This window comes from Pseudorasbora parva, chromosome 8 (genome assembly GCF_024679245.1).
Source record: "Pseudorasbora parva isolate DD20220531a chromosome 8, ASM2467924v1, whole genome shotgun sequence".
Lineage (NCBI taxonomy): Eukaryota > Metazoa > Chordata > Actinopteri > Cypriniformes > Gobionidae > Pseudorasbora > Pseudorasbora parva.
The window spans coordinates 37,488,608-37,500,454 of NC_090179.1; the positions used below are offsets into that span (position 1 = coordinate 37,488,608).

Consider the following 11,847-nt stretch of genomic DNA (forward strand, 5'->3'; position numbering starts at 1 on the left):
ATCAAGTGGGTGCATTTAATGCAATATTTAAAAACCTTTTTTTTTCTCTCCACTAACATACTGATGAGCCAATAGCCATATCTATCTTCAATCCAGTAGAATTTACCTCTGCACGGGAAAAATGTGTTTATTATCAATTTGTTTATTATGATGATGATGATTATGATGATGATGATTATTATTATTTATTACCAAACCAATTGTATTGAATGACTCTTATAGTTATTCTCAATCGCCTTGGCTCAATTCTCAAATGAGGCTCGTTCTTCTCACAACATGTTCAAATATCTGAACAATTTTGAATTTCTTATTGATTTACGCAGACTGCATGTATTTTGGCACGTGTGCAACAAGAGTAAGTACAATTATCTACACTTTGTACAATAACTAAATGCTCATGGTTCATTACTGCAAGCATAAATGGCACATGATTCTCAATAATATTGTCAAGCTATTTATAACTTCTAAACATTCTTTCATTGTGTGAGCCATCACATGCAAAATGATCCAGTCAGTGATTAAAAAAAGTGATCTTTGATTTTGAAGATCAAGGTAAATAGTGCTTCGGGGAAACTTAAATATTTTCTTTGGCTTAAATTATGTTGCAGTATTAAATAGAAAAAAAAGATATTTAAACAAAATAAGACACATTTGGACATCATCCTCCAGTTCAAACCTTTTCACACCCCCACCCCCTTGTGGTGTTTGAGTCCCTCAGTTGTCCTCAGTGTGAGAAGATGGTTCTCAAAATCATACAGTCACTGCTGGAGAGGGTTCAAATATGCACATAAATAAATAAATAAACCCTGAAGAATTTACAGGACCTAAAGGATTTTTCTGAAGAACGTTGGGCAGTTTAACTGATCAGAACAAACAGGACTCAAGAACAACCATCACAAAAAAAAACAAAAAAACGCAGGTCATAAACATTTGAACAGGATGATTTTATTTTTAATTAAATAAATGTAGCTTTTTTTGTCTTGTCTTGTGGACTATGTGTAAACATCTTTAATGTAAAAGATCAGTACTAAATAAAAAAATAACATGCTTTTTGTAAGACAACGCAATTTGAGCAAGGAAGGGACAACACAGCTCTAAACAGCAGCAGCTACAATAGTACTGTATAAATAGGCTACATTTGTATTTTTACAGTAGCATTTATTTTGTAGAAATGTGTTGTAAATTAAAAGTTATCGTCATGGAGGAGCAATAGGAAGATGTGTAAGAAGATATGTATATTTTAAAGTAAGACATAATTGTGTAGGCCTATGTAAAAATGCAACTGAGAATTTTTAGTTTAGATGGAACAAATGCTCAGTGTGATACAGACAAACTGGTATATCTTGTATAGTTGCACTTGTATAGTTGTAAATTTGCACTTATAGTTTAGAGAATATTAAGACTGATCGAGAAAAACTGTAATAAACCGTGTCAGACCGGCATAGTTCGGTCTGAAGGTCTTGTGACAGGACCTGATCCTTCCCCGGTTTAATCACCAGAGGGCGACATTCAACTGGCCAGATCCCCTAACAACCGACATCTCCAACTAGTGTTTCTCAGAGAGATTTCTTAGGATTCTGAAAGATCTGCCCATCAAGGTAACTGGTAATGAGAGACTGGTAAGAAAATTACATTTTGAAACTGGAGGTCTATTTGCAGCGGATTGATTTTACAAATCAATTTCACAAAGGAGTTAAACGTCTGGGTGTTTGACACAATTGAATTCGGACTGTAGGCCACAAGATGCTTTAAGAAGTATTGATAAAATACCCCCAGTTTTATCAACACTTTAATCTCCAATTATTCTGCACTTGAGAGCGAAATGTTCGATTCGGCTGCACTTCACATCACATGGACGCGTTTTCCAACTTCTTTTCTAAGACAGAACACCTGCATGTCTTCTTAAATACGCGCCCATTAAATATGACACGTAAATAAAAAAACAGCACAAGGCTCTCGAATAAATTTAAATATGCCACTCGGAGCTTTTTCGTTTAAATTATTAAAAATAAATAAATGAATAAAAGTGGCATGTGTGTGAGATTCTGTTTGTGAGCATCACTCCGCATCAAACAGCAGTCTATTTATTTTGGGCATCAATATGATGATTATGATGACGATGATAAATATGCAATATCCACCTTTTAACGAAAATATTACATTAAAACAGAAAATAACGCTGGAAAGGAAATGAATGGCCTAAATATCATTGTGAACATCGCTTGCAGATAGCTTGCTTTTGACCTTCAACTGCAGTTGCAACTGATCATTTTAATTTAATATATAAATATAACCGAATAAATGTCATATTTAGCATTTGTCTACCTGCCTCTACTATCCCAGAAACTTAAATTTAGCAGACGGCCCAATTGTTCTAATGACAAACATGGCTGCTATGATATGCCACGCCCACAACTCCAATAATTCTTAAAATACTGCATAAATATGATCTACACGACGTAATAATTATTATTTTTTTCAAGACTGCCTATTACAGAAGTCAGTTACAATGTGTCATGGCATGTAAAGCTTCATTTGTGCCTTCAGTCTCACTGCAAAGTTGAAATAGTGCTTCTAAGGGAGACTCCAACCACCAACAGCAAAAGGATGATAAAATGTTAAAAATATATATTTGTTTGATGTCAAAATGTGAAATAACACAACATTCTATTAAAAGAGATGTTATTATATGCACTGCAATAGCGAATATCACTCAGAAATAAGTCTTTTTACGAAGCCTTTGAATATTCAAATTGAAAGTATCGCGCAATCAAATCATTGTCAAATCATTGAGTTCTTGGGGTTTTAAATAGTAGGGATGAGGGGAGAAAAACTCAAACTAAAATATCCCTAGCTATATTACTGTATAATTGTATGTCCTGAGAGTGTTTTGAGTTTACTTTGTTGAGACTTTTTGAGACTTTTGTGAATAATTCGTTCTTGCCCATATAATAGAGCAAAGAACTGACGTTGGGGTATTTCACTGTAGATCTTCCAGAGTTTTTCTCCTTTTCAGGCCAAAATGTCTGGTAAGTCAATATTCTTTTTTTCTTTCGTATGAGATGTTTTGTCTTCAGCAACCTGAAAAACATTGAGAAAAAAAATATGTTAATTAAAATCAATAAATAGGCTACATTGGTAAACTTTGCTTGGGAAATGTGTAGTTCAATGGAGGCAGCCTTGCTAATATTTTAAACACATGTGCACATGAAGGATTACATTCAAACAATTTGGTGATTTTTACATGGATTTGTATTTTTAGATGAATTGGGCAAAGTTGAATTTCTTGCAGTTTAAGGGAACAATATCTCTGGTGATTTATTTAGAGCTCGAGCTGGATTGATAGCTTGGATTTTCTGTATGACTTGTGCTTTTACACAGCTTTTCTTCAAGTAAAACTGAATCTGAAGATTTATTTACTGTGTCATTTTAACCTTTTTAAACGTCGACCAGCGTGCCCAGTTGAATGCAATGACTTTCGGAATAATCAACAGTAGCCTAGCCTATATAAACGATGACTGAATATCATTTCCACATTTTAACCAGAATTCAGACTTTGCTTCAGAGCTTATATGAATATTTATTAGAATAGGTTTACTTGTCAGCGAGCGCGTCAACACACAGCCGAGGACGTTTTTGCTATCTTATTAACATCTGCGCAGTTTTTGCCCTCTAAACACAAACTGCCTCCATGAACTCAGCCATGGCGTGGCGTTGTTTGGAATCGCTTATGTTCCGACAGAATTTTATATAGCTATATTAACGGATCAGGAAGACGTCCCACTGTGTATGTCTTCACGAGGTTCAACAACCAATAAAAAAATTAGAAAAGAAGGACAACTGTTTTTTCATCTATTTTTTACACATTTCATATTGGGAGGAAGGTATATTAGGCGCGGCTTTGCTCATGTAGGAAGAGATAAGAGGACTGCCCATTAACTATATCAAGAAATAACTTTACATTTGTTGAGCGGATCGCAAAAACTAACTTGGACTCCGGACGTTTTCGTTTTTAGGACATTTAAAACAGCAAATGGTCGATACATCGACAGCGCGCTCGTAAAGAAATCGGGATTGTTTTGCAACAAATCTAATCGGATATTCTGTCGGCCACATAGTCTACTTTAACATGTTTCTCTGTCCGCTTGTACGCGGCTTTTGCTATTATAAGAGTGGCTTACTTACGTTTGTAATTTGTTGTGGCGTCGACCGAGGAAGCTTCTGTTTCTCCTTGTCCCGTATGCAGCGTTTTACAGATAGCCTACAGTGCTTTCACTTCCCGCAAACCCACCTTTGAGCGCATTCTGCTCTCGGACGAAACGCTCAATAATTAGATAAGGCGACTCGATCTTCGCTCAGGTTTTAATTTACAGCTACAATAAACTAAACTGCGTAAACACCTATTTTAAGCTGTCGCCCCGTGACAAAGATGGCTGGAGAGCATGTTTCTCGAAATTCACTACTGTCCATTGTAATGCGAAAACTAACCCATTCACTGCCGGATAGTGCACTCACACCACTGGAGTGTTGACTGGGAAGACAAGTCGTTTTTTTAATCTGGAGTAAAAGGCTACATTGTCTTATATTAACTTACTCACGCTGTATCTTATATTATCATGGAGGAGCAATTGCAAAGATGTCCAATAAATATTTTAAAGATCCGTGCCAGTCTTAGACATATAGGCTATTATCTTTGTATTCTTGTTGTTTCGTACATTTTTTTGGAGAACAAAAAACATGCTTAGCTACCATTTCATACAAGTGTTTTAATTGAATGACTCTAAAAATGCTAATGGTTGTAACCATCAAGTTAAAAGTGATCAAATAGCCTACTTTCCATGCAACTTTTGACAACCAAATCAAAACATATCCCCCCTAAATTGCTACGCCTCACTGATATTCACACAATTGTTGATGTTGTTGTTGTTGTTTTAAATAAAAGTTTGAGTTACTATATATTTGACTGTGAAGCCCCTCAAAAATATGTGTGTATTTTAAACAACGTAGATCCATCGGAATTCATAATGATTAATGTAAAAACTCTGATTTCAATACGTTAGAATTTTTATTTTGGCATATAAAATGTTTTGTTCAAATGTAAATTCTCTTTACTGTACAGAATCATTTACAGAATATAACAAAAATATTGGAAACCAATGCATTCGTCATTGGTGCATGAAAATAAACAAATAAAACAATGATGTTTCCCCCCCAGCAGATAAACCCAAGGTATACCAGGGCGTGCGTGTGAAGACCACTGTGAAGGAGTTACTGCAGAAACACAGAGCCCTGCAGGCACAGAAAACCGCAACGGTAAACAATAGTGTTGGATACACAATAAAAAATCATAATGATGAGCTGACTTTTGGTATAGCCGAAGTGAAGCGTGGTCAGTCCAAGACCAATTTCAAAGCACCACGCCCCCCTCAGGCCTGCTTGAAGTTACAACATAATAGTGTACCACAACATCATATTTCTGCTGTTTTCCACCAGTAACGATTAATGTTTTCCCCTTGCTAACCCTCTCTTACATTTCATCCTGTAGAAATCACAAGCCATGGCTGATCGCGAAGTCTGCTCTACGACAATGAATAGTAAGTTTATGTTTACAAATGAACTGATAACTGATAAGGCAGACTTGCAAAAAAAAGATAGTCGAATAAACCTTCTGTCTACTAACATGTAAGAGCTTGAATTTTAATAAGGAAACCTGAGAACAATACAAAACAAAGTATACTTGACTGCATGCAACTTACTCCAAATTAGAAACCATTTTCATCCACCGTCAGGCACCAGCTCTACATCTACATTTGTAAGGGGGGAATCAGAAATAAATAAAAGAAAAATGCACCTACATCTATAGGTGTTCCTTACAGATCCTGGAATGATCTCCTATTTATAAACTACTATTCAAATGTGATTTAGCTGTTGGCTGATGGTCTCGTGACATCATCCCAAGTCTTGCTGGCCTAATTTAAATGTTCTCCTGTGCTCAAGTCAGCATTTTCTTCTGTCTTCCCAACAGCCCACCTTGATGTCTTCTCTGGAATGCAAGCTCCAGAGCACTATTTTCAGACACGTCCATTTACCGAAAATGCCAACATCCCGATGGAGAATACTTATGATCATCAACAGATGATGCACACGATGCCAGCTGAGACTTTCAGCGGCAGTAATTTCGTGTGTCCCACTTCTTCGCAGTGGTCTAATGGATATATGCCTTCTAATACGGACCTCTATGGTAGCCTGGTACGTGTTTGGTGCTTCTTCATTTTAAATGAAACTTTATTTGGTATTTGGATCACGCGTCCAGTATTTTTAATAAGTATTCCGTTTTTTACTCAGGTATCCCGGTCACCCTCAGACTCTTTCAATCTCCCCAGTCCAGTCGACTACAACAGTTACTCCCCCCCTGAGTCCCACTCTTCATCTTCCTCGTGCTACAACTCCCCGACGCGGATGGATTTGAGCTCCAGTTTCTCTCCAGAAAATTACCACTATCAGCATTGCAACCTACAGCATTGTTTTTGTCTGTCGCACTGGTCCAATGCGCAGGAAGGCATGGCAACCTCGGAGTATGCGCCCTACGGCTCATCAGACTGTTTGTTCTCATATAACGACGACAGTTATTTCAGAAGGGATACCTCAAACTCAGAGATGTGTTACTTATAAAATGCATTTTTTGAAGCACTTTGAGCGAAAATTCAGTGTCATAATTGATGCATTTGAATGCATTTGTTGTATTTTAGTTTCGATCAAAGAAAAAAAAAGTGATAGAATGCATGATTAGGCTTAGGTTAGGAGAGTTGTTTGTTAAGCAACAAGATTGATTGCAGAGAGCTAAACGTGTGTGAGTATAATTTACAAAATATTCATTTATCTTTTCTACAATAAACATATTTTTTCGTAATTTCCTTGGAATCTTTTGTTAAATTTGTTTAAATGGTATAAACAATGTGGAAACTATTTTTCAGATTTTCAACGTTCTGTATCTGTTTCTCTCTCTTGAAATGTAGCCTACATCGGCCGTTGTTTAAAACGTGGCTATAGTTAGTGCTACTGAGGGCGAAGATTATTGTTTTGCATATTAGGCTAACATTCAACACGAGGAAAATAGAAGGGGGAAAAGTTTACACAGCATATTTGATATTCAACGATGCATTTATTATAGTTCATAACTGTCAACATTTTGCTTTGCTCCAACACTGTAAAAATGAACTCACTGAGGAAAAAAGAACAAAGTAAAATCCCAGCTTGCATTGCACTTCATCATCGTGGAACAAGAACATTCATAACCACAGCTCATGTGAGTCCGAATCTATAAGGAATGCATTTACAGTGTCAAAGAAGTCAAATGAAAGATAGGAAAGAAGTTCATCCATGCTTGGATATCTGTTTTTACACATGCTCAGACATTTTTTTTCCATTCTTTTAAAATAAATGTCCCGTGTCTCTTTTAACTTCGGAACGTGGCATGACTTAATCATTTAAAAGTCACGCAATGGTGTATTCATTAACTACAGAAACAGGGAATGTTTCGCAGTCCAACAGTAGGGTGTGTAAGCTACAGTTGGCAGACACGCATAATTGTGCCTGCAGTGGACCAACTTGGAAATCCCCTCGGGAAAGCAAAGGACAAGGAAGTATTCCTCTATCCACACACACGTTGGCTTCTTGCTTCCTTGAACGGCGTTCCGTATCCCTCCCACTCCTGCACAGCGAAATCGAATTGCGATACTGATCCCAGCACACACTTCTCTGACCTCTGCTCACGTTATCTTTGAGTCTAAAAATAAAATAAAACAAAAAAATAAAAAAAATAATGTAATTGTTATCCTTCTAATTAAGGTCCCAGTCTGAAACTGCCACTGCCAGTGAAAAGAAACCACAGGTGAGAAGGACTGGGGGACGGTGGAACCAGGGAGTGGTTATATTTTTTGGGCAATGAAAAGTTCTGTCTCCTATTCACCCAATAGCACACGACACTACAAATATAACGGGGTCCTGCCTGCGAGTCTGTGATTGCGCAATATTCAAGTTCGTGCATGGCAATACATGAAGCCGATGCGAATGCACTATTATCAGTTCAGCTGAACATGAATCTAGAAAATGATTTAGAATGAATTCAGGTCGATTTGGACATTTTCCCCCAGAAATCTCAATGCCAAAAAGTGTCCCAATCAACCTGAATTCACAGTCCTTATGCCACCCTCTTGCCATCCTGAGGGTGGCAATGGCATAGTGTGCTAGAACGCCTACAGATCAGGGCTTTATCTGGTACATGTGATGGATTCCACGCACACCAGATGTGGGCCGACACCATGTTGCTGTCTGGGGCTTATTGGTGGTGAGGAGACAGTGATGAAGTTAATCATACGGATGATTAGTAGGCCGTGATGATGGACAAAGGCCAAAGGGCAAATCTGGATTTTTAATGACCACAGAGAGCCAGGACCTCAGTTTAATGTCTCATCCGTAAAATAGTACTTTTTGACAGTATAGTGTCCTCTTGACTATATTGCGGTATAAGGACCCACACAGACCACAGGGTGGCCCCACTAACATCTCTTCCAGCAGCAACCTAGCTTTTCCAGGAGGTCCTCTCTGGGTTCGGGCAAAAAATTCCGAGCCCGGAGCCTCGTGAAATGCTCATTAAAACAAAAGCGGTAATCTTCGGGGTCCAAACACCAATGGCCCATGTGAGTAGTTAGTGAGTTGAAATGTATCTTATGATTTGGTTTGATTCAAGTTGGAAAACTCCATCTTCAATCTTCACTGAAAGTATAGTGTTCAGTGAAACAGGCAACAGCAACACACAGGTGTCAAAATGTACTATTAATTTAAAAAGAAATCACTTCTTTTTCCTGTTAGATTAAAGAAAAGTAAAGCACAGTAAAGATCAGCTCAAACCCTTATTAATCTTAAGCATTTATCTAAAAATTAACACAACAATTTTTTGTGAGTTAAGCTTATTCACCGTATCCCCCAGAGTTTGAGTTAGATAAGTCCCCATACATACCATTCTCATCTCCGTGTGTGCCATAACTCTGTTTGACGCGCAGACTGCTAGCCTAGCTTAGCACAAAGACTGGAGGTAAACGGCTCCATCTAGCCTACTGCTCAAAAAGTGACAAAATAACAGCAACATTTTCCATGTTGAGATGTGTATAGTTACATATGACGGGAAATGAAAAGTTGCAATTTTTTAGACTGACATGGCTAGGAACTATATTCTCATTCCTGCGTAATAATCAGGGAACTTTGCTGCTTTAAACGGGCAATCTGCAGTCAGACCCTTCTCAACATGGCTGCAGCGGTGCAATGATATTACTTCTGTCAACATAACTAACGTGACTTTTTTCATGCACTGCGTATCATTGCGCCTGCTGCAGCAATGAGAGTATAGTTCCTATAGCCATGTCGGTCTAGAAAACTGCAACTTTTAAATAATGTTTTATTTACACATTTTTGGGAGGAGCACATCAGATAATTAAACCTAATTAAACGCAAGTGGAATACTCTGGATTCGGACTGGAGCCCTCCCCCAGACAGCACGCCAAATACGCATAATCTTTACTCTATTTAATTTGATGTCAGTGTGACCTTGTGAATTTTCTGTCAGTCTTAGTAGCTACACGAGGTAACTATACACATCACAACATGTAAATAGGAAAATGTCAGCATTATTTTGTCACTTATTGAGCAGCTGTTTACTGTGCGTGATTCTTCTTCTCTTGGTTAATGGCGGCTTGCAAACATCTTTAATGTGCATACTGCCACCTACTGTACATGCGTGTGTAACAATGTTATTTTGAAATAAATTAATAATAATAATAATAATAATAACATAAATGTTTTTGCCCCATTTAAAGCAAGGTACTATTTAATCCTATCTACTCTCAGTCTTGTAAATATAATTTCTTCCCATCTGCTCCTTTCCCAGATCTTTTAATACTGTAACGTTCTCAGGCAATAATGAGACGTGTTGGTGAAAAGGGGTGTTTATTAGGGCTGTTGTAGACCACAACCCACGCCGTACACATCCCGACTTGAACAGAGAACCGCACTTGAAACAGCGAGGCACTCCTCTCCCCTTTATTTCCGCTTTCCCCCCCAAAAAAACCCTAGGGGGTGGAGCCTCTTCGCATATTTAACCCGAACCTCCAATAACAGGTAATGAAGTATGATAACAGTCCACAACACCAAAATGAATAGTGTCACATAAACATTAAACTCCTTGTCCACTAAAACACAATAACATTTAGAACATGTTACAATACTGACAGACTTTTGTATTTTATGATATGCCCTTCCTCTTACTCCCACCATTTCTGCCATGTTTCACTACCTTTCATTTTAACTACACTGTAAATAAAGTCCGTAAAAATACAGTATAATGCACTGTAATAACTTGAAGGAATTTTCTGTATTTGTGTTTTACATGTCTTTTTCCGTATTTTTAGTTGCGCGTTGCATTGTGGGAGCAAGAACCTCAGTCGGCGGGAAACGCATGAAAAACAAATTTCTTTACACACACTAATCGCCATTACATGCACGGATGACCATCACCTTTCAGTCAGATTTCGAAGTAGGATAAACCTCCCGCTTCTGTGGTAAACATTTAGATTTGTATTTTGTTTCTGTTCCTTTTTTATACATTTGTCACATTAACGTTACCTGTTTTAGAGCGTTAATTTATTTTAGGTGCTAAGTTATTTGACTCGTCTGTCAGACCTGTCGTCTTGTATGTTCTCAAATTTAGCTGATTTTTATGAAGATGCTCTGAATGTATGTGTTACTGTTCCTTCGCTGTTTTATTTATTGAATTATCAACTTATATTTGTTGTTGGTGTCGTTTAAACTTTATGTAACGTTAGTATTGTTCCAAGCTAGCCATAACAAGCAGCTGTGGGAAATGAACTAACGTTAACGTTACAATTAGTTGTGGGTATTGGACAGTTAGTGCTTTCATCGCGAGCGTGTTGGAAGCGTTTCTAGGAAAAACAGCATAGGAAAAGGAGTTTATATGCCATTTTGACACGAATACATATTAATAAATGACATTTTCATGTGTGAAAGTCTTTAGGTTAACATAAATGCAGATATGCCTACTTGTAATAACAAAAAACAACATAATTATCGTTTTGAAATATTAAACCTGTCAATACAGAACAAAATATTCTGTAGCCTATTTTGCCGTCAATGCCAAATATATGTATGGTCAATAGGCTACTGCCGACGTTGTCTTTGCTGTATCAATAGGCAATATATTTATATTTAACATGAAGTATAGGGCTTCCCAGCAGCAGCAGTCAGACGCGTCAGACACGCTTCTGGTGTGCAAAGGCAGAGAAAACGCCAGGCAGCCGCCCCGCGGCTGACACGCAGCAGAAACGCCACGCTTGCAGTGTGTCTCCGGCCTAAGGTTACATACAGGGCTCGTAAGGCAAGCGCCCACCGAGGGAGAGGGGTGCGTTTCCGATAGCCCCCGTCCTCAGTGCACTTAAATAAACACATAAGTTATACGGCATGCATTACGTCAGTCAAAATACCCCTCTCAGCAAGTATTTTTTTTAAACACATTTGGTTATGCACTCATCTGAACGCGCGCACACGTCTCACAGCGTGCAAACATTATTTTTCAAGGCTTGCGCCTTAACGGACAAACTCCCATACAAAGTATTTAACATGTCCATCTTGAAGAGTAAGTATCCAAGCAGACATTGTCTGAATATGCCTTTTTCTGAACTTTATACAGTCGAGAAAGACGACGCATCCGTGTATTAGGTCTGTAAAAGGGTCTGTTAAATGTCAAACAAAAGATACATCACTCACAGATATTGATTG

General features: G+C 37.9%; 1 protein-coding gene and 1 long non-coding RNA gene across 5 annotated transcripts; one reads left to right on the forward strand and one right to left on the reverse strand.

Annotated features, from left to right (window-relative positions):
* Positions 1-2,889: 2,889 nt before the first annotated feature.
* Positions 2,890-6,870, forward strand: linc.pou2af1 (lnc RNA pou2af1). 3 transcript variants are annotated; one of them, XM_067451135.1, is made up of 5 exons: positions 2,890-3,029; positions 5,216-5,313; positions 5,546-5,594; positions 6,026-6,249; positions 6,346-6,870. In XM_067451135.1, exons 1-5 carry the CDS (start codon positions 3,023-3,025, stop codon positions 6,670-6,672), a joined length of 705 nt encoding a protein of 234 aa, XP_067307236.1. In that variant the 5' UTR covers positions 2,890-3,022; the 3' UTR covers positions 6,673-6,870. The 3 variants fall into 3 exon arrangements, with proteins under 3 accessions (XP_067307236.1, XP_067307237.1, XP_067307238.1); XM_067451136.1 differs by having other exon boundaries at positions 5,219-5,313; XM_067451137.1 differs by lacking the exon at positions 2,890-3,029 and adding an exon at positions 3,780-3,787 and having other exon boundaries at positions 5,219-5,313.
* LOC137084734 (uncharacterized) lies at positions 2,943-6,161 on the reverse strand. 2 transcript variants are annotated; one of them, XR_010906788.1, is made up of 3 exons: positions 5,856-6,161; positions 4,186-5,289; positions 2,943-3,081 (listed from the first exon to the last, which is right to left on the reverse strand). It is a non-coding gene; the product is annotated as an uncharacterized lncRNA (long non-coding RNA). The 2 variants fall into 2 exon arrangements; XR_010906787.1 differs by having other exon boundaries at positions 5,757-6,161.
* Positions 6,871-11,847: the final 4,977 nt, after the last annotated feature.